We start from the raw sequence: 27520 nt of genomic DNA on the forward strand, positions 1-27520 counted from the left end.
TACCAGACATGGATCGAAGAGGCAGCGGGCGAAGCGTGGCGATGTGAGCTGGTGACGCCGGAGCTCGGATGCGAGTAAAGTTGGACAAGGTATGCAGTAATGTTGATACGAATGGTCTAAATCGCATGGGAGACATGTAGCGGGGCGGGAGATGTTGGAGAGATGTCGGAGAGACGGCTTGATGCGATGGCAGTACTCTTATAGTTGACTGAACAGAGTGAACGTTGAGACGGTCGTTGACGGTGACAGGGATGCCAAGAAGAGCGTTTGACAAATCGCGGGGTGGCCAAGTGTAGTCTGTAGAACCCGGCTTGTTGAACTTTGTACGGCAGCTTTGGAATCACTTGCATCATAATTCGAAGCCCACATATTCCAGACAAGGGCCGGGCTTCAGCCACAATTCAATGTTCACCGCAGAGTACGGAGTACCGAGTAACGTTAGTAAGTAAGTACATACTTATGTAAGTACAATAGGCAAACCGTCCTTCCCTTACGGACCACTGCCTGCAGTTGAACTACTCCGTGCAAATTAATATCCTACAGACGATGATAAGGAGCATCATGCCAAGGTGGAAAGTGAATCGCAGCCTCAAGGTTCAATTGCATTAAAAGAAGCGGAATTTCTGGACCATTTGTCCTTGCTACAACCAGAAACATTGACATGGAATCATCATTGAAGCCGATTGGTGCCTGAGGAACTATGTCGACTCAGTCGCCTTGGCTACATGTACTGGTACTTGACCTGTGCTGCTACAATAGATTTAGGCCACGCTGTGGCTCGCTCCCCACACTGCTAGACTTACCCCAATCAGTTTGGGGGTGGGAGCAATTTCATTCTGGAATTAGGTGCCGCCACGACAGACACACAAACGACCCCATTCCTCCTTTTGTGTTTGACATCTGTAATAATCTTCCTTCCTCGCGGCGGCGATTATCTGGCTCCGTCCACCATTCCACACCATCCATCATTGTCTCGAGAGAAGAGTCGTAGCGTTACAACATGTCTCGACGGGCACCAAACCCCTCTGCCGACCGGGCGGCGCAAAACCAGGCCACTATCAAAAACCTCCTGAGGTTGGAGCCTAACAAAGTGTGTGCTGACTGCAAGAAAAACAAGCGTGCGTATCAGACCCTATCGATACCTTTCTCCATCATACTGTGTGTGGGCTGACTGTCACTTCAGATCCTAGATGGGCCAGCTGGAATCTGGGTGTCTTTGTCTGTATTCGATGCTCTGGTATTCACCGAGGCATGGGAACCCACATCAGCAGAGTCAAGTCTGTTGATCTCGATTCATGGACCGACGAACAAATGCAGAGCATATTGAGCTGGGGAAACGCCCGCGCCAACAAATACTGGGAGGCCAAACTTGCTGCTGGCCACGCGCCGTCCGAAGCCAAGATCGAGAACTTCATCCGAACCAAATATGAACTGAAGCGATGGGTCATGGACGGGCCCATGCCAGACCCTGCAACTCTGGATGTCGACGGCGATGACGATGTTCCCCTGAGTTTGGTTAAGGAGAAGCAGGTTATCGAGAAGAAGGAGTCGATCAGGAAGGCATCCATCGGGAAATCTCACGCTCCGCAACAAATTCGCGCGCCCGAGGCCGACTTGATCGGAGGTGACGATGGGCCTCCCTCGCGATCAAGTACGGCTGGCCCCCCGGTTGCGAAAATTGCACCTAAAGCTGAGCCTGCAGCCCCTAAAACAACCAACACACGAGACTCGTTGCTTGGCCTTGACTTCCTGGGAGGCTCAACTGCCCCTCCTCGCCCAGCCAGCACCCCCGGGGCTACTTCACAAGGAGCAAAGTCACGACCGGACCTCAAGCAGTCTATTCTCTCGCTCTATGCTTCCGCGCCCAAGCCCCAGCCCCAGCAACAACCTCAGCAACAAGCGTTTGGAGGCATGGGCCACCAGCAGCAAGGCTCCATGGGAGGCTTTCATGATGCCTTCGGTGGCCTGAATCTATCGACCACGGCAAGCGCAAAGCCCGCTGCTGCTGACCCTTTTGCCAGCCTTGGAAGCACATCCTCAAGCAATCGAGCCAAACCCCAACATACTTCTAACGCCAGTCAGTTCGGTGGTCTTAGTGGAGGCGGCTTCTTTGACCCAAAGCCTGTCCAGCCGTCGACCACTTCGCATCAGCAAAAGCCTTCCAACTCTGGATTCGAAGGCTTTTCTCCCTTCTCCTCCCCCCCTACACAGACAGCTACGGCGCCGGCGCCTAAGCCCTTACAGTCCTCATCCTCCGCCATGGACGACCTCTTCGACTTTTCGGCTCCAACCACGCAAAGATCTCCCCCGCTGCCTCAGACTTCTTCACCCTCTGCAACGACCAACTCTGCTTTCATGATATCTTCTCCACAGACTAAATCTGCGGCCCCCGCTCCTGCAACAACCTCATCGGCCTTTGGCTCCGCTGCTATATCTGCTGCTGATGTCTGGGGAACCAACGATTGGACGACGCCTGCTCCTGCTGCTCCAACAGCTTCGGTGGCACAGGCACCCCCGAGTCCTCAGCAGCTCAAGGCCCCAGCCCCGGCCCCGGCCCCGGCAGCCGATTTCGGATGGGGAAATACTAGTTCTTCGTTTGCCAGTACACCAATTGTGCCTGGCGCCAGTGGGGGTTTCAATCCTGCACCAAAGGTTACTGCAGACGAAGAGTTTGGAGGCTGGGCAAGCAGTACTGCGCCGTCTAATACGGGAAAACCTGCTGTTCCAAAGTCGGGCTTTGGCGGTGACGATGATCTGTTCTCCAATGTCTGGCAGTAGACGACGGTGCGACGAAATACAATGTCGGTCGGTAGTGATTGGTGGATTCTTCAAGCATTAGGGATCGAAGGCAAGCATGTTCGTGGCGTTTTGTTGTTCACGTGTCGGGAGTCTATTTAGAATCCAGCATAAAACCAAAGGGGGGGTTGAAGGTGGGTTTTAGAATGTTTTCTGTTTACACAAAAAGTCCAGAGAAAAACGCCGTTTGCAGTGACGATTGTAGTGATCAAGAAGTGCTCTCAAGTATAGTTGCCTAGGCTAATATATAAAACACTTTGTCAAAAACGCCAACTCCAAATGCCAAGGGTAATTGATCCCCGTTTCCAATGCCGTTGAAATACAAAATCCAACGTTTATATGGTATCGCCGCACCCGCACCGCGCCGAGCCAGCGGGCCATTATCGCGCCTGCTAGCTGATCCGATGGACCGCATGGTCTGTAGCTATCTACGGGGTCTGGTATTGACGACTGGCCCCAGGAGACAAAATAAGAACTTTCGCTGCCAACACGACACCGCCCTGGAAGCCCTACATGTGGCTGCTTCGTTCGAGTCAGCATTTCGCGTACATCATTGCCCTCTTTCGTAGGGTGTGCGCTCACAACACCAGTTTCAAGCCGTAATAAAAGACTAGAAATATCGCGACAATGATGGCTGATAGCTTGAAGATGGCGACCTTGTTGCCGGACGCTGCCATCCTCGTCATTCTCCCTGCTCCGGTTTTTATCTGCGACGTCATGCTTGAAAATGTTTCATTCTGGAGGCTCGTTAGATGTGCTTCGGGATGGGTTCAGGTCCTTCTTCATGGGGGGAGCGTGAGGCAGGAGCCATACTGTGTTGTCAATGACATCCTGGGCACGTGCGTGATCGTAGATGTCGACGGTGACGCCGCGCAGGGCAGATACTTTGGCGGAAAGCTCGTTTAGGCGGGAGTCGTTTTGCCTTTCGCGCTCGTAGGCCTCGGACATGGTGCGAGGCTGTAGGATACCAATGGGTATGCGGACTTGGGGATGGAGGGTCTTGCCGAGGCTGGGACGGGGGTTCGTGAGACGAGGTTGGCCTGCACTGCCGTCGCTCGGCGTCGGTGGTCGGCGCTTCGTAGGGCAGTGAACGGTGTAGGGAAATGTCCAACGTGAGGGATGGCTGAGGACTGTGTTGTTGGTGGATGCTGGCGTGGAGTTGGGATTGATTGATACGGTTTCTTGGTTGTCTGTGGAGTGGTAAGGGGCCAAGAGACGGTTGCGGATCTGGGTCTCAGTAGTTTGTTCGATGACGCTCCGGCCGCGGCTGCCAGGGTCTCAAATGCAACGGGTGACAGAGCACAGCCACACACGCCACGCGGCGTGGCGGCAGGGCAGCCGGCTTCAAGGACAGAGAGACAGAGAGGCACGACGATGTTTATTTGGAACAGGATAAATACTAACAGTAAAAGAGCAGAATATTGCTCCAAGAGGGATTGTATCTGTAGATGGATATCAATGCTGCGCTGGCTCGGCCCCGACGAGGGGAGAGGTCCTGCGTCGTCGGAGCTGTCGGAGCTGGCACTCAGTACTTAGATGTAGTACGGAGTACCACATCAGCAATAAACGACATTCGTGGTGGATCAAGACTGGTGAGGAAGACGCCTGGAGATGGCAGTGCTCGACTTGCTGGTGCTACGAACTACGGGGTCCGGCGGACTAACTGACTCCTCCCGGGCCACCAGACATGTGCCTGGCACCTTCCCGGCTGCAAAGCAGTCACTGCTTGGCGTATGTACGCACGGCGCTGACCTTGTCGTCAGTCCCCCGCCACCCCGCCCCAAGTAGCTCTCCATCCAGAGACCACAACCCGTCCGCTGACAGTCACATCATCAGTTCCCAATCCTCGTCGCCCTCTCTTGGCTCCCTCGCATCTTCATCCCCATCGCGCCATTTCTCTCGGCCAAGCGCTTCCCAAATCTCCAGTACTGAACGGAAGATTCGCGAGGAGATAGACCACCATGGGAATCAACAACCCTCTCCCTGCATCTCTGAAATGTGAGTTACCGGATCCATCTCGTTGTTTTAATACCCGGCCGGTGCTGGCATGCCGGAACATCGGACCATCCTGCTAACCGTCGCTGCTTTCTTTCAACCATAGCGGAGTGTAGGAAGTGCGGCAAGATCCTCACTTCATTTGTCAACCCGCGACAAGCCTTTGGCCCCGACAAAGTTATTCCGCCGTCAATCCTGTCCAATGCGAAAGGCTTCGCCATCATCACTATTCTGAAGGCTGGTTTTCTAGGGTCTGGCCGTGTTGGCAGTGGTCTTGTTGTCGCTCGCCTTGCTGACGGGTCATGGAGTGCTCCCAGTGCTATTGCAGCGGCTGGAGGTGGCTTTGGAGGCCAAATCGGCTTTGAACTGACCGACTTCGTCTTCGTACTCAACGATGCAAGTGCCGTCAAGACGTTTGCGCAGATGGGGTCCATCACACTGGGCGGAAACGTATCACTCGCCGCGGGCCCGGTAGGTCGCAACGCCGAAGCTGCTGGTGCTGCGTCTCTCAAGAGCGTGGGGGGTATTTTCAGTTACTCCAAGACCAAGGGCTTATTCGCTGGCGTCTCGCTCGAAGGGATGGCCATTATTGAGCGCCGCGACGCAAACGAGAAGCTGTATGGGACCAGATTCACGGCCCAACAGCTGCTGAGCGGGGCTGTTCCTCCTCCACCCGCGGCCGACTCCCTCATGTCTGTTCTGAACTCCAGAGTGTTTAGCGGCATGCGAGCTGGCTCCGTAACTGACGACGCCATGTACAACGATATGCCCGTGTACGAAGATCGCCATGACGATGTGGTATGGGAGGGACGCAGAGGAGATGCCTATGGCCAGGGAGTTCAGCGAGATCGCACAGGATCCGGGCTTGGACAAGGTGAATTCGGCAGACCAAGTCGATCCAGCACGTGGAAGGACGACGTTTACGACCGACAAGATTTCAACCCACCGTCACGATCGAATACATTCGCATCGGGGCAAGGATACAACGATTCAAATGGTGGGGCCAACGAGAAGAGGGTTGGCCCAGGCAGGCCTACAGCCCCGAAGCCCAAGTTCGGTGCCGATAAGGAAGCCTCTTTGAAGCAGAACGAAGCTATCGCGGTGTTCAACTTTGACGCAGACCAGCCTGGAGATTTAGGATTCAAGAAGGGTGAAATCATCACTGTGTTGAAGAAGACTGACAGCGACAACGATTGGTGGTATGTAGACATGTCGCGTGCGTTGTTTCCTTGCATGACAATGTGTGCTAACTGGCATTGTAGGACTGGCATGATTGGGACGAGACATGGCATATTCCCCAGCAACTATGTCAAGATGAAGTGATGATATTACCCTGAACTCATGCCTAGTTAGCGAGCCACTGAACCGATTTATGAACGCTCGAGCTATACCCTTGGAGCGGGAGCGTTTGGGTGAGGTTTGACGACACTTTCTCTTTTGTTGCATTTCGATACTGTGACACGGGTAGTCTTATCAATGTCTCCTTTTACTTTTCACATTTTATTTTGCATTGTATTCGGACGGGGGAAGACTGACTGATTGCGGGTTTTGGTCTTTGCGGGGCCGTTTGACGAGCGATTCTTGGGTCTTAGAGAAGAGATATCCCTAGGTCTAGTTTCCGATTTTTACTCAATCCCAAAGCGAGAACGACATGTTCAAAATCACATGTGGACGCCAACGTGTGTTTGGAAGTGCGACGTGTTTTTCAAGGCAAGGAGCCGATTTGGCCGCACGCGCGGTTTTGCTCAGCACTACTCCGTGCCTTGGTAGCTACCTAGATAGCTAGCAAATCAGGGCTCGCAGAAGGCCGCCGAGGCGAAGGTGCACAGATAGCAAACGCACATTGCTTTGAGACATGGGACGAAGCCGCCAAATTGGCCCACATGCGCATAGCATATGCGCCATCGAGACTGATGGAGCTATGTGAGAGGGAATACCTGGCGGGACAACAACGTATTATAAAGCTTCTCATGCGTGGTGTTCCTTTCAGAATATCGGTGTGTGCTGTAATTATTATATCGTGAAAGGAGAAACGCCATTGACGTTGGGGTAGGCTCCCATTGTGCTTTCCCGGTGCAACATAATATTACGCGAGCCAACCGCAACGCCCTGCAGCGGCCCCGGACGACGTATCGACGACTTGTGTGTATGTACTAATAGCTTTGCGATGCTTGGCGGAATTGAATCTGCCCGGAGACCTGGGTCTTCTGTGCCGTCGTCAACTGGTCGGAGAGAAAAGTCGGATCGTTGGACTAGCGCTTCCGTGGCGCGGGATCGACAGTGGAGCAATGAAACTAGGAGAAGCAAGCCATCATTTGCCGGGTAGAACCTAGGCCGGTAGCTCTTTGAGCAATCAGAGGCCTTCTTGAGCCACTAATAATAGCATCTTTCGTCGGCATACATATCTGCGTATGTATGTACAATTCATGCATGGAGCACGGAGTACGGAAGAAGGAGTTATCTGGGCATCGGGAGACTGGGCCAAGCGGGTTAGTGGGGAAGAGAGTTTGGCGGCTCAGGATGGAGACTCGAGAGTCGAGACAGGCTGGGGATATCACTGCGGGGAGGGGAACAAGCTTCGTCGATGCTACCCTGTGATTGGCCAAGTAGGTGCTCCGTACTGTACGGAGTACATAGAATATGATGATGGGAAGTCTGAGAGCTGACAGAACGGCTCACAAGATCACCAGCAACACCAAACGGCGCACGACTGCGGCAGACGCCAGCTTAAAAGTGTCTGGTCCAAGTGGAAAGCTGCAAGTGCTGCAGATGCCAATTATTTAAAACCCACACCCCTTTTTGTCCATGGGTGCTGGGCTACTCCATACTTGACAAGCGGGTCGCACATCACGATTCACCGGCATCGGGATCCGTGCTGGTGCTCACTGCTCACTGCTCACGGAGTCACGGCCAGGGTTGGTCTTCAGACAAACAACAGACGCTGGGAGGGGGGGCACAGTCAATTCTCTGTACTCGGTACAGAGAATGCCAATTTGTCACGCCTGCCTCCTCACACTGCCACGGTCCTGACTCCTGCTTGACTCCTGCTTGACTCCTGCTTCTATCCCGATTCCCGACCACGTCCTTTCGACCAGAGGTCCTCGGCAACATCTCGACTGCAGCAACCAACGTTGGCTGCACGGCACCGCCTCTCTCCATGGAGAAGCGACTCCCACTCTTGCTGCCATCCCCCTCGACCGTCATCATCCACAGCGGCAAGAACAATGACAAGTTCTCAATCGTTCGCCAAAAACGTCGACAGGTAGCCTCTGCCTGTGCCAATTGTCGCAAGCGCAAAGAAAAGTGCGATGACAAGAGGCCGACATGCGGCGCCTGTGCCCGCAGAGGAGTCACTTGTAACAATGACATCAAGGAGGACGAGCCGGCCGGTACTGTGGCCTTGAGACACCGCAACATTTCTCTCAGACAGGAGAACGACCAGTTGCGTGAGCTTTTCAAGCTGTTGCATAAGCTGCCGACCGAGGAAGGACAGGAAGTCATTTCGAGATTAAAGATTGCCGACGACCCTATCCAAGTGTTGCGGTCTGTCCAGGACGCCAGCCTGCTGATCAATAACCCCAATTCATCCTCTTATTCGGCTCTGTTGGATTCGAGACTGGAAAGATTGGACCTGCTTGCGTTGCGGGAAAGCGCCATTCGAGTTGATGCAAAGCCGTGGACTGCAGTGGCCGGCGATGGCATAGTGTCGGAGCTCGTCTCATCGTTTTTCAACTGGGACGATGCCTTTTACTTGCCATTTCTTGACCGGGAGGCGTTTCTGGAAGACATGAGGGCCGGAAATGTTGCGACGGGCAAGTACTGCACACCGTTCCTTGTCAATGCCATATGTGCAGACAGGTCTGTAAGTATTCAATCTCGACTATGCTATCACTGGGGGGACCTGTATAACAGATTTCTGACTGTTCCTGGGTGCTGCAGTATACTTGTCGGCGAACTAGAGCGTTCAGTGGTATCAGCAAGAATGATTTAGCTGACGAGTTCTTCAATGAGGCCAAGAAGTTGCTGCATCTTGAGAATGGCCGAGTCTCTATCCCGACGGTCCAGGGTCTTACGTTACTCTTCTCCATAGCTTGTTATCGAGGCACTGATAAACTTGGTGGTGTAAGTGGACTCGGGGGGACCTGCTGCGGTGTTTAGGCGCAATTCAGCGACAATATGTTTCTTGCTCATACTTTCATCGAGAAAAGAAATCTTCACACCCTGCAACGACGTACTAACATCTGAGCTAGTTATATCGTCGGTCGGCATATGACATGTTTCACCAACTCAATGTCGATGCCATGTATGCGAGAATCAAAGACGATCCTCTAGCCGCCCGTGAGAGACGGGTCCTGTGCCGCCTAGCATGGGGGCTTTTTCTGTTTGAGAGGTTTGTCTCAGCTCTGACGCCTGCCATTTCCTCAGCTGTGCTACTTCAAGTTGACGGGCTAACAATCGACAGCATCGTCGGATACATGTATTTGCAGCAGTCGTTGATACCACCGCCTCAAGTCCCGCGGTGCTTCGATCCACCACCCTCTGCAAAAGATGCACCAGTACCTAACATCGACCTCTTTGGTAACCCGCACACCAGCGAGAGTCGATCGCCCCCATTTGTCACCGGCGCATTGTATCTAGCTTGCGATATAACCGTTATGCTCTACGAATCAATGGACTGGAATTTTAGGTCGGAAAGCATATGGGGCACTGAGCAGGACCTCTATAGGCGTAGAGATATGATTGACGAGGTACGCCAGTGGAGAGCAAGTTTGCCTCCGAACTTGCGAGATGACACCAACTTTACCCCCCAGACATGCTATCTTCGGTACAAGATGTTCCAACCCTTCCTTTTTTTTTTTACCATTACATGACCCCCTTGCTAACCAATTGTGCAGGACATACATGAACGAGGTCCTCTTCAGTATTCTTCGACCGCTCTCCCCCCAAACCGAGATTGAGCCCGGCTGGACCGTCAAAGACTTACAGCTCAGCTTCTGCCAAATCGACATCGACAACATGGAGCGCTTCATCAAAGTCTACACCCTCCGCGACTACGCATGCATCAACATTGCCGGGAGCTACAACGCCATCCTCGTCCTGGTATACCACCTGGCCGACCCCTCTGTGCACCACCTGTTTGCCAAAGCAGCCTATCTCATAGGAGAGACGGGGGGGGACTTCCCCATGTGCCGGTATATTCTGCAGGCCATCAAGGCAATTGCCTGGCAGGCGAAGACGTCGCTGCCGCAAATGGCAAAGAGGTACTTTGAGAATCTGGACGGTGCGAGAAACTCGTTTAGGGATATCAGTTTTGCACTGCCCGAGGAAACCGGCAAGAGGATGTTTGCCGGGGGGCCGCGGCCCAGGTTCAAGGGGGACGATATGGGCTCTTTGCTGTTTAAGTGGAGTGCCATGTCTATTGAGTAACCGGATTTTTTTCTTTTCTTCTCTTTTCGCCTTTTGGAGGTACAAGATTTTGAGATGATCTTTATTAATCAAGGTTTCAAGGGGTTCCGATATTCGGACAAGGTTGAGCTGGTAAGGACATTGCACGAGCGATTTGGCAGGAAGTTGTTGTATATTTCTCTCTTAATTTCGGGGAAAAAATCTGTACAGCGATTCTAGAAAAAACAAAACAATGCGCATCATTCCTCATCATGCCTGGCCTGCCACCATGCACTCACCTCGCGGATCCCAACCCCTCGGTCCTCTGGTATTGTCCCAAATACATGACGATAAACAAAATTCCACATGCATGCCGAGCGGGTCTTCCCGTCTAAAGCAGGCACCTACGTCCCCAACCACGAGCAACGGAACATGTTCGCGTCCACGCCAGCTCTTTCCCACGTCCTGCCGGCTTTCGCCAACGCCTCGGTCCAGGTAGAAAGGCGCTGCGCAACGGTACACTTACAGACTGGTTGGGCTAGGAAGGAAATGCCGCCGCCGCCGCCGCGAATCCAGTTCTGCACGTCGGGCTGTAGATGCATACTGCTGCTGGTGACCTCTGCCTTTGGCGTCGTGGGGTGACAGACACAGACCTCAGCGTCGTTCATTGTCCATGCCCACAGGACCATGGCCGCCGCGGAAAGGGCCAGGTACACAATCGGATCGAGGGCGTGCGCCGACTGGCCAGGGTTGATCAGCAGCGATGATTCGTACGCGAACCACGTCTGCAATGACGCGATGGCTGCGGTTCTCCCGTCTGCCGACAGCGCCCATTCTTGTATCTTGAGCACGTTTTGTTGCCACGTCTGCGAGGCGGCCGTGGGCTCCATTTGAAGAGGTGCGGGGGAGAGATAAATCTCTCGCAGGGTGTGGATGTCCGCGTGGAGATGGATCGTGAGCAGGAGTAGAAGCGGCCTGATGTTGGAGATGCACAAGTCCAGTCGGTTCGTCACTTCTTGTCGCCAATTTGGGCCGCGGGAGGGCTCGCCCCCGAGGTAGCTTTTGAGAATCGTGGCCGTGTACCCCCCTGCGACCAGTGGTTTTCGTGACTCGGCGACAATGGTTTCCAGCTGTTCTAGGGCGAGATACAGCTGCTGCGATAGATCAGCCTTTTTCAGCATGGCCATGTCTCGATTGAGCATTGATTCTTTCTTGAGTGACCGGATATCATTCCACATTCCGAGCAAACATAGCTGAATGTCCTCTGGCAAGATTCCGGAAGGTACTTCTTCGGGGTTTCGCACGTTCAACCGTGACATTTTATAGTTGTCGCGAGACCATGGCTCGCTGCGGCTGCGGTCGAAGAACACCATGATCCCGTACGAGTTCCACATGGCAAATGTTGATGGTAGGCCCAACTCTAGTTCGTCGCGTCGCAGCAAAGGCGGGTGACCGTATAAGAGAGACAAGTAAGTATCTACTTTCAGTGCGCAAGTGGCAATTCTAGGTAGGAAGAAAGTGTGAGCCTCAACGAAATTTCCTATGGTGACTTGGATTCATACCTCTTCCAGCGCTCAGTCGTTCCAAATATAAATGGCTTGAAGTCTCCGGGATGATGTGTCAGTCGCTGAGATTCAACAGCGTCTCCGTGCAAGCAACCATTCATTCGTAGAGCCGTAACAAGCAGGCTAAATAGCATGCGAGATTGCCTGATAATATTGTCTCTCTGCAGCATTCTTAGTGATTAGGTCGAGGAATATGAGTGTAGTGAGAAGAAAAGGGGAGGGGGGGCACGTATATGTCCACAGCGTATCTCGCTATGTAGCCGAAAAATATTACGATAAACCAGCGCGCGTATACTCGGCCAAGAGTCAAGCAGTAACGCGCTGGCCAGGAAGAGAGAAAATAGGGGAGAGAGGTGTATGCGAAACAAACAAGACATACAACACTTACTCCTGTCTCGAAGGCGAAAATAACATTGAGAAGCGAAAGCTGATAGAGGTTGGCTGGCCATGGATGTGTGGGGTCTAGATCGGATTGATTCTGGGGCGTGTTAGAGTACGAGGCTCAAGATGCACATGCACAGGCAGTTTGCCATATTCCTTACCAATTCCTTGTGAAGCTGCCGAACAAGGCAGTCATGAATCTGTAAAATTTGATCCCTCAATTTGACATCGCCATGCAGCCAAGAGTCAATCATGATAATTGTCGAGATAACTTGGACAGAGTCTGTTATCTCATTGATCACTGGGGCGTGAAGAACTGGCCATCGTGTGTGGAACGTCGTCAAGTAAGATTCGATGCGGGCTGTCAGCCATAGTCGTGGGATTGCCTGGGACTCAGAAGGAGATCCTGGCGGCTGCTTCGTGAGAACTCTGAGCAAAATGTTGAGGCCTGCCGATCTGCTAAAGTTCAGCTGTTGGCTTGCATCGTGATCTTCGGTCTCTTCTATTTGAAGCAAGAAAGGCGCCTCTAGTGTCAGCAGCTCGGGAGAGCCTGAGCTCGGTGAAGAGTTGGAGCCTCCATCGCTGGACATGACGGAGAGTGGCTCAGCCTGGACGAAGCCATTTTTCTTGTGCGGTTCGAGGTTCCCTCGATTATACGTGCAGGCAACTCCTCTCTTGACACACAAGGAGCACTGCACGCCCCCACTACATCTCGTCTTGTTGGCATGGCAGGTATCACAAGCTCTGTCCCTGCGAGGCTCGTGTGACGCGGTTGCGCTATCATGGAGAGTGGCGTGTCGACGAAGCAGGTCACTAAGGACTCATTAGCCTGGACCCCATTCCGGCTTCTGCGGTCAAACAGTACCTTCGTGTAAAAGACCGACCACAAACTTCGCACCGAAACGACCTGCCGGTATGTGAAGCTTGGTGTCTCCGCAGGTGTTCCTTGCGGATGAAAGACTTGCCGCAATGACAAATGTGTCGGCTGGGAGTGGTATCTGCCATGTGCCCGAGGGGCCCGAGACAGACCTCAAGTAAGCGTTTAAAAATGGGGGATGCTGAGAACGTCTGTTCTTGGTTCAATGTGGCTGGTCCTCTCCACGATGTCTCTCCCACCGGGCGGCTGTGCTGCAGGAGAGTGAGCCGAAATGTAAATCAGATGCAGAATTGACGTCGATATGTGGAGATTGACAGCACAAGTCTGGCTGCGTGCGTCTAAAATCTGACAGTTAGCAACGTGTATCAATGGCCAAGGCTTCTGAAGACTGGCTTCATCCCATGCGGTCTCGGTTTGGTGTTGGGAGCGATGAAGGGTACATCTCGCCGGCGGCTTCGGCAACTATTCTTACCAATTGAAATGAATTTTATTCAGGGTTGGAGATATTTCTCCTCCGGTACTTGTCTTGGGTGAATTGCATCACCGGGTGTAATACTACACAATATATTGAATTGAACAACATCGCGAGAACAAGAATAACACGATGAACTGACAGCTCGACTGCCGATGTAGTTGACAAAGTCGGCAAGAAAGTGGGATGGGATTCGCACGCAAAAAGATGATCTGGCCGACCATTAGAAATCCGAACCCTTATGCGCCCACACCGAATGTATGACTAGTGTGTGAAACAGACGGCTATTTAGGGGCCAGATTCAATAGAAGGACCCTACCCGTGAATTCATGATGCGAGATAAAATTAGGAGTGGTTTTTTAAACGGCCAAGAACGCTAGTTCCGATTCGGCAAAATGACAAGTCAGCCCATCTTCTATACCATCAATACGGATTGTAACTAGAGACATAACCACAAGAGTAGCAGAGCTGAAGGGGTGGTCAATGCATCTATTATGACGAGTTGGAAACCGAAACAACACCATTTTCCTGTAGCAATTAGACGAGACACTTCGAGATGCAGTTTGTCATGAGACTACTAGTACTTTAGGCATGTGGGATATACTTCCTGATTAGGCATAGCTCTTTTATTTATCTTTTTTTAAAATAAAAAAAAACTTGACCCTGAGTTGTGACCGCTTATGTTGTTACAAATGCTTGGTCTCGGCATCCCACATCCATCCCACTCTGGATCTTTAGCAAACCATAAACCTTGACCCAAGCTTGATATGGCACTTTGATAATCCCGCTTGGTTGTCATAGGTCATCTCAACGCCGTGGAATCCGATGTCGTGATACTTGGCCATGGCGATGCAATGTTGTATCGATTCAAATGTGACATGTTCTCGAATCTGGAAATGGGTATATATAATTTCGTTGCAGCGCTGCTGTGCATCAGTTTTTTGCCAGCAGTCGCAAAACACACACACACAGGACACATTTGATTCAATACACAACACCTGATACACTGCACATCCCCAAACAAGGGCACCTCTCGCGTTACAAAAATCCAAGTCACCATACTATTCAATATCCATTAGTCAACAATGTCGGCTATTAAGAACGTCACCATTGTCGGCGCTGCGGGCAACCTTGGCGCAACGGTATTCAAGACGCTCGTCGATTCGGGCAAGTTCAACGTCCAGGTTCTGAGACGGCCGAATTCCACGACTCAGTACCCTGCCGGCACAAAAGTCGTCGAGGCCGACTTCTCATCCGTCGACGCTCTCGCTACAGCACTCGAGGGCCAAGATGCCGTGATTGCGCTTTTGGGGCCAACAGCTCTGAGCCTTCAGCGCCAACTGATTGACGCCTCCATCAAGTCCGGGGTCAAGCGATTCATCCCCTCAGAGTTTGGTGGTGACTTGAGCAATGCCAAGAACCGAACTCTGCTCCCGTTCCTCGAGAAGGTCAAAATCCAGGACTACTTGACCGACAAGTCCAAGTCCTCTTCCCTCACCTACACCTACATTTACACTGGTGCTTTCTTGGACTGGGGCATCGAAGGCAACTTCCTCCTGGACGTATCAAACTATCAGCCGACGATTTACAACGGCGGGAACCAGGTGTTCAACTCTACATCTCTGGACACTGTTGCCAAGGGCGTGGTCGGCGTGCTGGCCCATCCCGACGAAACCAAGAACAGGGCCGTGTACCTGGGGGACGTCAAGATATCACAGAATGACCTGCTGGCCATTGCAAAGAAGGTGGCGCCCAACAAACCATGGCAGCCTAAGCACACTGCCCTGGATGAGGCCACTGCCGAAGCTGACAAGAGGTTGGCCCAAGGAATTGTGGACTTTCACACCATTGTGCCATACTTGTATCGATCTATTTTCGACCCCGAGCACGGTAGCGACTTTCAGAAGAATGACAATGAGCTCTTGGGCGTGCCTAAGAAGGACGAGAAGTTTATCGAGCAAGTGTATGCGAAAAAGCTTGCCTAAACAGCAGAGTCTTTGATTGTTGATATATAGTGGCACTGCGTGCACCTTAGATTAACTCGGTACCAATAAGAATAATACTGCTTGAAGTCTAATTTTTTGTTTCTATCCTGTGGCCATATCCTGTGACTCTAAAGGCCAACTATACTTTATTTCAATTCACCTTTTCCAGAAATGCGCGGCATGACGACGGGAAGATTTGGCGCGAATAATGGCCTCAAACCACTCTGTCCGTCTCCTGCATCATCGGACGATCCTGACCGACCAGTGCTGCCGTGAATAACTGTACAAAGTGGCTCCCAAGACGCGCTCAGGACGTATGTACGTAAGTAATCCGGGTTGTGAACAAGGATATTGTTTTCCCCAGACTTTGCCTCCACTCACACCTTTGCATCCATGTCGGGGAAATTGGATCCCCGCGCGGGGAAATAAATCCACGCGGAATGCATCCCAACCATCGTCCATCATGAATCATCGTCATCCATCACAAACACGGCCGTACGGGCCGTTGGTTATTTCTCCGTCTAAGCTTCGCCGTCCAATAAGGCCACCATGATCGTCGCAGGGTGGTTAGGCCGACGATCTGCCATGGCCTCAATACGGAGCACGATGCATGGGAAATATAATCTGGACACCAGTAGCGCCGTCATGCCAACCCGTTTCTAGACTACAGTCGGTCCGATGGATAATTAAGCCTATCTGCTATGCTCTCCAGCTCGTGTCGCCATGGGAATTGTCTCGGACACCCCAGCTATTTATACTCATGGGCAACCAAGCGAGCTCTGCCGTATCCAAACCATGGAGCTGCCAGAGTCTACACAGCAATTGCTTCCTACATCATGAAGAAGAGCTCTTCTTTTCTCTTGGGCCACGCCGTCTTGGCTGACGTATTGTCGGCACAACAAGTATACGTGCCGGCAGGAGGTCCAACACCACGACCGCAATGCCCATGCTCAAAGGTCAAGGAGCCTCACTATTCCTATCAGCCCTTTAGCTTCACACTCACAGAAACTGTCCGATATGCCACATCGGTACCTGCCCCGACGGCTACAACTACATACGCTCCTCCTCCTGATGCGGTGTCTGCCTTGGTCCCTTCTCTGTCGTATGCCACATGGGGCAACTGGAATCGCAATGCTCCCGTCAAGGCAAACGATACCAACGATCCATATGGTCAAGCTGCTTGGACTGCTCTTTGGCAGCATGCCGACCCGCCAAACTTCACGGAAAGGGCTTTGTACAGCACAACTGTGTCTCCAACGCCCGTTGCTACCAGTGAGCTAGTGCTCCCTCCTCGAGACTACTTTGGACCGACCGACTGTTACGACTTTCCGGCCAACTTCTCCTTTGGAGTGGCCAGCTCCGCCTCCCAGATCGAAGGCGCTGCCGCTGATGAGGGCAAATCTCCGTCTCTCATGGACATTCTGGTTCGGGATTCGCGGCCAAAGTCTTACACGACCAATGAACACTACTATCTCTACAAGCAGGATATTGAACGCGTGGCGGCAATGGGCGCCAAGTACTTCTCCTTCAGTCTCGCATGGACTCGCATTCTACCGTTTGCCTTGCCAGGAACACCAGTCAACAGGAAAGGCATTGATCACTACAACGACGTCATCAACTTCATCCTGGAGAAGGGCATGATTCCCGTCGCCACCCTGCTTCACTTTGACACGCCCCTCCAGTTCTACGGAGGTAACCTCACAACGGCCGCCGACAAGCCCGAGATTGGATACGTGAATGGTGCGTACCAGAACGAGTCCTTCCCGGACGCCTTTGTCCACTACGCCAAGGTCGCCATGACACACTACGCCGATAGGGTTCCCATCTGGTTCACCTTCAACGAGCCCCTGCTCTACTCGTACAATGCCAAGTCCATTGACCACGTCATCAGGTCTCACGCCCGAGTCTACCACTTCTACAAGGAGGAGCTAAGGGGGACTGGACGCATCTCTCTCAAGTTCAACAACAACTTTGGTGTGCCGCGGAACCCAAACAGCGAGGCTGACGTATATGCTGCCAACCACTTCAACTCGATTCAACTGGGGCCATTTTGCGACCCCATCTATCTGGGAAAGGACTATCCCGAGTCGTTCAAAAAGACTTTCCCTGATTACATCCCTCTGAGCAAAGAGGACTTGCGATACATTGGAGGTACAGCCGACTTTCTCGGCATCGATCCGTACACCGCAACCGTCGTGGCTCCTCCAGTTCCCAATGACTCCAACAGCGTCCTGGAATGCGCGGCCAACTCGTCGTCGACGTTCAGGCCGTACTGTGTCAATCAAACCTCCGTCACTGTCCATGGCTGGGACATTGGGTATCGTTCACAGTCTTATGTATACATTACTCCCACATACTTGCGGAGCTACCTCAACTATCTGTACAACACCTGGAAGACCCCAGTCGCCATCACAGAGTTTGGATTCCCCGTTTTTGCAGAGTCGGAAAAGGCATTGTCTGACCAGTTGTTCGACTCTCCCCGGAGCATCTACTACCTGAGCTACATGTCCGAGGTTCTCAAGTCCATCTGGGAGGATGGTGTGGAGGTAATTGGTGCGTATGCTTGGTCATTCGCAGATAATTGGGAATTTGGCGACTATAGTGCACAGTTTGGATTGCAGGTGGTGAATCGTACGACGCAGACAAGGTATTTCAAGAAGAGCTTCTTTGATCTGGTTGACTTTATGAGGGCGAGGGGGGCATAAGCTGGCCACGGTGGGTGCATTTCCCATGAGATTCAAATACAAGCTTTGTTCTCCTTCCTCGACGCGCGTACCCATCGTGCTACTGTGGCACATCAACTTTGCGCTTGGATGCTAAATGCAGCAGTACCTTCTTGCTGCATTAAACTAAGTTCGCGGTCCGTCCTATAATGCCGTTAGGGTCGAATGTATGTTCAAGGTTGGTGGGTACATTTCAATGACGCTCATACGACTCGAAAGTAAATGAGGGACCGCAAGAATAAGTATTATGATACCCATGACTACACCAAGAAAATAAATAATCAATCCATATGACAATATAGCCAATTCGACAGGCAATTCAGAATGCAAATACATGATGAAGTGAGTCTGTATGGAGCGTGACAGCCAAAATAAATACCTCTCCAAATTAATGCCACGCCTCCGGCTCAGTAGTCTCTATCCAATCTTTATTTCCCAAACAATTACAAACGCCCAAACTTAAACCCACTGAAGCAAATAACTTCCACTAGTACCCAAAATCTATGTCCGTGCTGGCTGTCATTGTACCAACGATTTTGACTTTCATAGAGGCTCAGTCTCGTTGCTCCTCAGTTCGTGTAAGATGCCAAACTGCTTTGCGTGGCGTGTCCTCCACGAGGCTAACAGACTTTATTCCAGCCTTCTCCTGGAGCCCTGGATCCGAATGGAGGTCCTCCATTGTGTCGCGGACGAGCTCTCGCATCCCGCGTTCAATCTTGGTTGGGACCATGAAGCGCAAGGACCCTGGCGAGTTGGGCTTGCGAGAGGCAACTTTTTTCGGGTACTGAGAGCTGGTGACGATGATGTAGTCGGGGTCTGTGTCGTCCCATTCCAGGATGTGACCTGGGCAGCTGTCGTCCTGGGGAGTGTCCCATTCAAGAATGCAGTGGTTTTCTGGCAAGACCTGCAGCTGCGCGCCGGGAAAGTCAATGTAGCCGTTGCTCTTGAAAATCGTGGACACCTGCTTGATGAAGTTGTCGACGACGACGGCGGTTGGTGATGCAGCCATTTTTTAGAGCCGTTGATGGAGAATGAGAAGAATTATAGAAATGAATGGAGGGAGAATCAGATGTAAAGATGAAGAGGTATAGATGTATGGAGGATATATGTAGATAGCTTGAATGGTGGTGAAGGCCCCAATATCAACTGTAGATTCTCTGAAAAGGTGGTTGCGTACGTAGATACTTTGAGGTGTAGCACCGCGTGTTTGAAAGGCCAAGAGGATTGGAAAATGCATGCTATGTGAAATGGCAGTGGACTTTATATAGAAAGTGAACATCCCTCGATCTTGCCCAGTACAGTGTGAGAACTATGATTCCGTGGGGGCCAAAGGTCAAGCAGAAGCAAACGTAATTAATTTAGTAGATCGACACATTTTGGGCCTAAACTTTAAAAAGGACCCTTTTAGTCGTGACCAAGATTCAGGTCACTGCCACGTTAAATATCTGTAGAAGGACATGTGGAGAAGCAAAGGTACCAGTCAAGAAGCCGGCGTGTTAGTTCATAGCACATGCTTTATTAGTTACAGATTGGATATTTGTCCCTGTTTCTTGGTCGACATTGCTGACTCTCAGCAGTTCCTTGAGCCAAAAGTTTGTTCTGGTGATATGTAATCGCTCCAAGTAGAAGAGAGCGCACTGTTCCTGGTCACAACCTCTTGCAACATCCTTCTCATACTGGTCAAATATATTACGGGATGCTTCATCCAGTTCATCCAGGCTCGCCAAATGTGTCAGAATGATTGTTGTCTCGGGGGAAACCGATCGTGGCTTGTTCAGTTGTGTCCCACCTAGAGCCATTGTCGGTGTCACCAATTCCCTACAAGAACCACCCTCTTCAGATTCACAAGTAGGCCTCGACCTTTTGTACTTATTCTTGACATTTGTAGAAAACGGGAGTTTCCGGCGTCGCGGCATGAGCTGTCTAAGGCTGACGGCTGGGCTTGAATCGAAGCTAGCAGAGAATGGCCTGGGCGTACTGTGCACGAAGGCTTCATCCACGTGCACGCTAGCACTCCGTTGGGCTTTGAGGGACGATGAAGGGGAGGTTTTTGTATTCTGTTGTGCTTCAGATCTCGACGACGAGAAAGAGCGTGTGAAGTACCCATGACTATGCCTTCTTGTTGGTTTGGGGGTCGAGCAGGTAGCTTTCAAATTCTTGGTTTCACCTTCATGTCGCTGTTCTTGGTTCACCATGTTCTTGAGCGGGGATCCAACATTTGGCTGTTTCAAGGCGGCTTTTTTCTTTGTCGAAAAGGCATTGTAGGGATTGAGGTACGACAGGTCATGTGAGCCGAGTTTTTTAGATAATAGATCGTCCCGGACAGTATTTACTGATTTAGAGTCTCCATCAAGCCTCTGTAAGCTCTCCAGTACCTCGTCAAATATATTGCCCCCTTGGGGTTTTCTTGTGGGAAAAGGACGGGGCTGGTCATTGCACAGAGACTTGGCTTGCGCAGTTAACAAAGCCAGGGGTGTAGTAGAGGGGACTGGTGGTTGTTTGCTGTTGGTAGTCTTTATGGGCTGAGATCCGTTGTCGGCATTGGCAGGGACAGCACCCTTGTGATGAGTTACTTTGCCTTCGTCAATCTTGAAGCCAGATTTTCGAAGAATGCACACGGATATTAGAAAGTCTCGCTCCTCAACAAACCATACCCGGAGAATGTGGTCCCGATTTGGTAGCTTTACACAAAGCTGGTGTCTCCCTTTATCGACACATATTATTCCTTCAGTGCCATTCGGGTGACTCAACAAGTCATTTAGTCGTATCGAAAGCTGGTAGAGAGCGTTAGAACTTGGAGAACTCCACGTGCGATCACGACGAACCATTTGTCTAGTGCCGGCGGTAATCAGCAGCGAAAGAATACCGCAATCGGAGCCCAACGACCTTTGCCCTTCTAGGCTTAACTCTAGTGGCTCGTTGAGACGCTCATGGTCGTATGTTTCTTTTGCAGCGCCGATCTCCACCTCGACCAGGCGAAGTTGGCATCCTAATGCAGGCGAAGCGAATCGAGCCATTCGTGATATTCGGGCTGTTGGTCATGGCTGAACATGAACCAGACCTACCTAAAGAATGTTGAATGTTCTTGATGGATGTACGGAGTACCCAGTAACTTCAATGTTATCACAGAATTTGGCCATCTCATCGAGTTGGACCAATTTATGGAGCCAAAGGAACCATGCCGATTGGTGGTTTATCCATACATAAGTGTACATATGCAAATGGTGTGTGTGCTCACGTGGTGATAAGATAGCGCTTGCCAGCCTCGCATTTGGGCGCGACTAGTCCTGCGCCAACACGTCTCCAGTCCGTCCCTCTGGTAGTCGTCGACTAAACGACATCCCTCGTTCGGGCATTCTATCGCCTTTGCGATCGTTTCAAGATCACTGGTCGGCGTGCGCCGTGTACAGGCAGTGAATTGATGCGCTTGAACGCTGGTTGATTGCGCATCCACTGGATTTGAGGGCGCATCGCAAGCACAGATCCGGACGCGCAATTTGTCCAAGTCGTAGCGCAAGAGGCTGTACGACGAACGTCGGTCGAAAATCCGACAGAGAACGGACACGTTATTCACGGCTGATTTGGGACGACCAAACCGCAATGACTACGACGCCGCAAGAGGTGCCCCTGCACTCCATCGACCGCACTCCCGAGTATGAGGAGTTTATGACCAAGCTCCAAGAATTTCACGAGAAGCGAGGCACCATTCTCGACCCCGAACCTAAAGTTGGTTTGATATATCTCGACCTGTACAAAGTATTCAATCACGTTGTCGCCAGCGGAGGCTACGACAAAATTTCTGAGGAGAAGTTGGCCTGGCGCCGTGTTGCAGCCGAGTTGGGTTTGCACTCAAACAACGAAGCCTCTACAGCGTTTTCCCTGAAGGAAAAGTTTTACAAGAACTTGGCCGCTTACGAGATCAAGACAGTTCACAATAAAGAGCCGCCTCCAAAAGAAATTCTGGAGGACATCACCGCAAAGGGCGCCAGCTTATTGACCCGCACGCTTGAAAACTTCCGGCCGAAGCGAGACAGCAACGTGAACGCTGGTGACTCTGCGGCATCAGGTGACGACGGCACACCAACGCGTGAACGTTCTGCTCCTGAAGCTCCTTCAAGCTCCCGAGCTTCTCGTGGTCTTCGAGAGGCACCTCCACAGCGCGTCATCTTCCAGCCCGACACAGGGCCCAGTCGTTCGACTCGGCAGGCTGTCCAACAAAACGCTGCTCAAAACGCATCTCCAGCTCAGGCAAACTCACAGACGACACATCATCCAAATATGCCTCCAATGCCGCCCGGTGGCCATCAGGGCCGCGGGCCTTCTATCATGCATCACCCGTCAAACTCGGAAAACACTTCCAACGTGGTGCTTTCGTACCAGCCAAAGCATCTGAAACCTTTACAACTACGAGTTGTTGCAACTCCCAGCAGCGCTCCCAGTGAGTTTCAACGGCATCGTCTGCCTCATCGGCCGGCTCTCGTTGACCCCACAAGCCGTCAGCCAATGCAGCCAGGCAGTAAGTGACACCAAACCTAAACTCGAGTTTTTGCAGTTGGCCGGCTCTCTAACGATACGTGACGTAGCTGGATTTGATGGACCTAACATCTATACCCGTTGCCTGAATGCCCTACGATCCGGTGTTCCAAGTGAGCAAGCTTTTGCCTTAAACCACCTCGTCAAGATATCCTTCGAGCGGGGCGACAAGTATCGTTTCGACGCTTTCCCTGGCCTTGCAGAGGGGCTAGTCGACAAGGGCCTTGAGGTCGGCAGCCTGTTTTATCATGTTTGTTGGACTGTTGTATGGGATCCGTATGCAGACTCCGGTGGCATTGGTTCCCTAGACGGCAACAATGGAACACCGGATATTCTCGATCGTATTGCCAACTTGGTAGAGAAGGACCTACCAGATGCCCTCCAAACCGAAGCACATACAGACCAGATGGTGCTGATCACAGAAGCCGTTTTAACTCTCCGCAACATGGTGACTTTGCCAGAAAATGCGGTGAATATGTCAGACTTCTACCCCATCAAAGACCTGATCTGCATCATCGTGCACTTGCCCGCTAAGGATTGTCTAACTGAGCTCAAGCACATGGCGTTGGACATTGCGGAGCAGATTACACCATTTATGGCCCTCGATTCCGACGATCCGTTGTACAAGACTTTGTTGGAACAGCTGTCATCTGATGATCGAGGTGCAATTTTAACCTCCCTACGAGCATTGGGTCGCATCTCGATGAACCTTGAAGCCACGAACCAGCTTAGCAATGTACCTGCAGAATCCCTCCAGCGCATTACAAACTGGTTACTACTCAACGATGATGAATTGATGGATGCCTGCTTGGATCTACTATACCAATACACAGCTGTTGTCTCTAATGTGGACAATCTTGTCCGATCAACCACGCCGGAGAACCTTGTTGACCATCTCGTCCGGCTTTTGGCACACGGAGCTAGAAAAGTCCACCGAGACTTCATTCTTGCTCCCGAGAAAAAGCTCCCAGCTCGTGACGAAATTGCTCCAATGCCAGAAGATTTGCTGCAGCAAATGATCAAGCTAGAAGAGCCCGACCGAGTCCACAAATGGGTGAAATGCTTCTTCGAAGAGGACAATGACTCTTTTGTCACGCAGCTAGCCGCTTGGCAAGCCTACCAGTCCGCCTTTGTCGGTCCCCTGAAGGCCATTGGCCAACCCATGATTACGCCGGCAGACTTCATTCGAAACAGTACTTCCGTATATAAGGATTCCAACGCGCAAGTCCTTCGTGAACCTGGCGAGTCACAGCAGAAGTTCATCATTCACGGGATTCGCGCTCGGCCCCGCCCATTGAACTTTGAAGATGCAGAGTATGTTCGCTGCCTGTGGGCTACCAATCCGGAAAAGCGAAATGAAAAGTGTGGACAGTTCTTTCTCAAGCCAGAGCAGATGTGGAACCACATCATGACAAAACATCTCGACGAGCAAGCAAACGAAGGCGGGCAGTTTAGCAACAAAGAGAGGAAATTTGTATGTACTTGGGGCGAGTGCTCCAAGTATGCTGCTCCAACGAGCCTTCACTTGCAGGACTTTGCGCGCCATGTCAACACTCACATAATGGCTACTCTTCCCAACGATACCAACAACTCGCAAAAATCTTGGGTTGTGCCAGCCAAGACTATGGCGGTTACATATGAAGAGACGATGACGGTCCGGGATGAGAGAAACCCCAACCTGCCCCCTCAGGCAGCTGGTATTCCTCTCAGTGCCGTTCTGGTGCTACGCAATATTGCGCGAAACGTTGTCAAGACCGAAGCAGAGGAGGAACTTCTCAAGATGCAAGAGCCCAACAGCTCTGAAAAGGGTGGTTGGAACGAGAAGCTATTCCGGGCTGTTTTGCCTCGGCTATTTGAGGTTCTCGCCGAGAATCGGGCTTTGGTAAGTCATTCTGATCTATGTTATGGCCATCTCAGAAATGTTCCTGGATCGACACTAACAACAAAAAGGGTCCGTATATTTCATCACTACTGGACTTGATCCGTCCTAAAACGCAGCCTGGGGATGAAGAAGAATACTGAAGATGATTGTCATCTAATGCACTGATGATTCATGTGCAGGTTGTTGGAAATTCCAACGAGCAAAGAGGCTATTCTTTCGGTGTGCATCTGGTATAGCAGAAGATGGGGAGTTCTGGGTTCTACTTGTGTTTTGGTTGAGAATACGTGTATACTACGATGGCATGGTTTTACATGATAATATCCTTCGCAGAGGCGTTGAGGAGCCATAAGCTTAGGAAGGACAATTATACGAATTGGCCTGACTACTGGAAGCTGTCTTGCGTCCCCGATCATGTTGTTGTTGTTTCAAGCCAGACCGAATCACTTGAATGATCGACAGGATAGTTGTATTGTACCCCATTACGCCCTTCAGAGCCTGCATGTAGTCCAGCTCAAATGTATCGAGGCTGTAGGCTGGGCCGGTCGGCATTTGATTGGAGTGTTGATCAAACTTGAGAACAAATCCCTCCAACAAGCCCGTATCAAAATTGGCAAGTTTTTCCGAATACAAACGCCGACTATCCGCTTGTTGCCCCCCGATACACACCTCCCATGGGGATGTCACACCAGTGGCTGGATGATTACCCAACCATCAATTCTTCACAGAACCAAATGACAAAAGTGCTGGCCATTGCGTCAATGTTTGGCTTCCCACATTTCAGTGGAGTTGGTGGGCTTTGTTATCAGTACATGTCAAGTATGTTATTCCCCCCAGGACTTGTGGAAATACGACTACTACTAGTACTACTATACTCCGTAGACCGTGGTGTAAAAGTCGATCAGGTCTTGGGGATCAGAGCGACACCCGCCCTGCCAGCAATTGTGGATGTAACACACCGGCAACGCAGCTAGATGCGTCAACACTTGATCTCAATGGCTGCGAGGTGGAGATCCGTTACCTGTGCGGGTGGAGCTAATAAACGGAGCTCAGAAATGTGTCTGCCTAAATAAAGGATGGACCTGCCATGTCTTCCTTGGGCGGTATATTTTGTGATTATTGTTTGAAACTGCAGGCTGAGCCAAAACCTAAAGTCGCCCTGGCGAGCAACTCCCTTTGGCCTTGCCAAACAGGCAAGTCCCGTCTCGACATGGAGCGTAAGCTTTCAAGTACTTTATCGACCAATAGTTCTGCATGGGCCTTCGAATAGGGTCACGCAAAGCATCCCAAATGCTTTTAAAGTCCAGCCTCGACGAACGGCAACAGGAACGCTTGTTCTCTCCTCTTTTTTATTGATAGTGGCGAAGTGAGTATGAGCAAGGTCTTCACACGCCACGATTATGTTTCGCGGCACTGCTGCTGGACTGTAAACAAACGTCTCATGCATATCTTGGTGTAGCTCATTCGGATCGGTGTGCGGCTGGCCAATCACTCAAGCCTTTTCAAGCAGTCAGCTTGGGGGAGCTCTTCTACCAGCGCTAAAAGTGCGCCAAGATTTATGCACAGGGATGTGCTTGTGCTGTACAGAGTATATCTGTGCTATTCTGAGTGCCGGCTTTAAACTAGTTGTCAGAGGCAGCTTGGCAATCTCCTACCACCCCGGACCTGGTCGGGGGGCTTACCGCTAGCAAGTTCTGCAGTTTGGCACAAGCCGAGTGGACAGGTTTCTCCTTTTTGACTATTCCGCCATATCGACGCTGTTGGTGAAGTGTTCCGCGAATCTTGGCGAGGGGACGTTGTTAAATGTAGTAGTACTCCGTATGTAGATTTTCTATACTGGCGACTAACTAGGATGTGTTTCCATTGAAATGGGGGGGGGGAACAGGCCTGTTGATTCCTTGGAATAGTTGTTTGCTTTGTTGAAGAGAAAAAAGGAAGAACAAAATTTTCAGAAAAGGGCCAATTACGCCGCCTGAAGAAATGGGCTTTTGTCTGTTGCCTCCTCAATTTCAGGTGAAATCTCGCTACACGCCCTGGGTCCGTTCATCGCCAATGTGCTCCGTGCTCCGTATCAAGACTGTAATGCGATGTGCGAGGTGTCGGGCAACATGGCTGATTCGACTTGAGTTGTCGAGCTGTCAAGGTTGTTACAACACAGCAGACCGGGGGAGAGAAAACTCAGCATGACCACATGACCAGTGGTGAGATTGCCTCATTGACATCCCAGCTCAGGGCGTACAACAAACTGGGCCACGGCTTGGATCCCCACGTTCCGAGCTTCAGGGTCCCCATGGGCTCGGGAGACTAGGGGATAGCTTTGACCATCAACCATGGCTTCTCGTCTGCGAATGGAAGAGCAGTAAATGGTCCGTGTCTTTTCGGCTAAAGTAATTGTCCCATGTCATGGAGCTGCTTGGCTGCTCCGGGTTTCGGTCACTGTTGGGTCTGAATCTCTGCGTTTGCAGGTACTAGAGTCCTTCTCCCCCCTCCCGGCCCTCGTTGACGTGCTCCGCGGCTGATGGCCCCCCGTTGTCGAGCCTATACGGGCCTTGTAGGGTTCCTCCAAAACATTCCTAGTGTGCTGCGGAAGAACGGATCCGCGAGCTCTCAAACCGCTTCACCCGCTCATGCTGCTGCCTAACAAGCTACTATCAGTCAGCCACACCGAGCTCTAGGAGCGGCCAGGCCAGGGATCAGAAAAGCTATCCCGAAAACGCTTGCATACTGCACCGGAGCGCAGAGGCTATGCGCTGCGTGTGCGCAGTGAAATGGGAGGCCAACAGGTGTTCGCATGCCGTCACAAGCGGCCAGTAGAGGCGGGCAGACCAGGAGCACTTCTCATGGGAAAACAGAACGTGCATTCCAGACGTAATCGAAGCCGCATACAGCCAATGGATAGGCTCGGAGGGGTTATCAATGCGTTCATGAT

At 51.5% G+C, this 27520-nt stretch overlaps 10 protein-coding genes across 10 annotated transcripts; 6 read left to right on the plus strand and 4 right to left on the minus strand.

Annotated features, from left to right (window-relative positions):
• Positions 1-1000: 1000 nt before the first annotated feature.
• On the plus strand, positions 1001-2778 carry G6M90_00g037540 (uncharacterized protein; the record flags this gene model as incomplete). Its single annotated transcript, XM_014691629.1, has 2 exons — positions 1001-1118; positions 1184-2778. The coding sequence occupies 2 exons, from the start codon at positions 1001-1003 to the stop codon at positions 2776-2778; spliced, it is 1713 nt and encodes a 570-aa protein (XP_014547115.1).
• Positions 2779-3528: 750 nt separating this feature from the next.
• On the minus strand, positions 3529-3744 carry G6M90_00g037550 (uncharacterized protein; the record flags this gene model as incomplete). Its single annotated transcript, XM_014691630.1, has 1 exon — positions 3529-3744. The coding sequence occupies one exon, from the start codon at positions 3742-3744 to the stop codon at positions 3529-3531; it is 216 nt and encodes a 71-aa protein (XP_014547116.1).
• A 1013-nt stretch (positions 3745-4757) lies between these two features.
• Positions 4758-6114, plus strand: G6M90_00g037560 (uncharacterized protein; the record flags this gene model as incomplete). The annotated part of the gene is made up of 3 exons (XM_014691631.1): positions 4758-4794; positions 4898-5990; positions 6054-6114. The coding sequence occupies 3 exons, from the start codon at positions 4758-4760 to the stop codon at positions 6112-6114; spliced, it is 1191 nt and encodes a 396-aa protein (XP_014547117.1).
• A 1834-nt stretch (positions 6115-7948) lies between these two features.
• Positions 7949-10218, plus strand: nit-4_2 (Nitrogen assimilation transcription factor nit-4; the record flags this gene model as incomplete). Its single annotated transcript, XM_066130225.1, has 5 exons — positions 7949-8653; positions 8731-8913; positions 9042-9181; positions 9254-9616; positions 9687-10218. The coding sequence occupies 5 exons, from the start codon at positions 7949-7951 to the stop codon at positions 10216-10218; spliced, it is 1923 nt and encodes a 640-aa protein (XP_065986467.1).
• Positions 10219-10580: 362 nt separating this feature from the next.
• On the minus strand, positions 10581-12712 carry G6M90_00g037580 (uncharacterized protein; the record flags this gene model as incomplete). The annotated part of the gene is made up of 4 exons (XM_014691633.1): positions 10581-11679; positions 11739-11902; positions 12130-12219; positions 12284-12712. 4 exons carry the CDS (start codon positions 12710-12712, stop codon positions 10581-10583), a joined length of 1782 nt encoding a protein of 593 aa, XP_014547119.1.
• Positions 12713-14556: 1844 nt separating this feature from the next.
• PLR_Lu1 (Bifunctional pinoresinol-lariciresinol reductase 1) lies at positions 14557-15456 on the plus strand (the record flags this gene model as incomplete). The annotated part of the gene is made up of 1 exon (XM_014691634.1): positions 14557-15456. One exon carries the CDS (start codon positions 14557-14559, stop codon positions 15454-15456), a length of 900 nt encoding a protein of 299 aa, XP_014547120.1.
• An 836-nt stretch (positions 15457-16292) lies between these two features.
• On the plus strand, positions 16293-18161 carry BGLU4 (Beta-glucosidase 4; the record flags this gene model as incomplete). The annotated part of the gene is made up of 1 exon (XM_014691635.1): positions 16293-18161. One exon carries the CDS (start codon positions 16293-16295, stop codon positions 18159-18161), a length of 1869 nt encoding a protein of 622 aa, XP_014547121.1.
• Positions 18162-18732: 571 nt separating this feature from the next.
• On the minus strand, positions 18733-19188 carry G6M90_00g037610 (uncharacterized protein; the record flags this gene model as incomplete). Its single annotated transcript, XM_014691636.1, has 1 exon — positions 18733-19188. One exon carries the CDS (start codon positions 19186-19188, stop codon positions 18733-18735), a length of 456 nt encoding a protein of 151 aa, XP_014547122.1.
• Positions 19189-19675: 487 nt separating this feature from the next.
• Positions 19676-21196, minus strand: G6M90_00g037620 (uncharacterized protein; the record flags this gene model as incomplete). The annotated part of the gene is made up of 2 exons (XM_066130226.1): positions 19676-20953; positions 21005-21196. The coding sequence occupies 2 exons, from the start codon at positions 21194-21196 to the stop codon at positions 19676-19678; spliced, it is 1470 nt and encodes a 489-aa protein (XP_065986196.1).
• A 583-nt stretch (positions 21197-21779) lies between these two features.
• rsc9 (Chromatin structure-remodeling complex subunit rsc9) lies at positions 21780-24734 on the plus strand (the record flags this gene model as incomplete). The annotated part of the gene is made up of 3 exons (XM_014691637.1): positions 21780-22695; positions 22763-24594; positions 24663-24734. 3 exons carry the CDS (start codon positions 21780-21782, stop codon positions 24732-24734), a joined length of 2820 nt encoding a protein of 939 aa, XP_014547123.1.
• Positions 24735-27520: the final 2786 nt, after the last annotated feature.

Source organism: Metarhizium brunneum, chromosome 2, assembly GCF_013426205.1.
Source record: "Metarhizium brunneum chromosome 2, complete sequence".
In the NCBI taxonomy this organism is placed as follows: Eukaryota; Fungi; Ascomycota; class Sordariomycetes; order Hypocreales; family Clavicipitaceae; genus Metarhizium; species Metarhizium brunneum.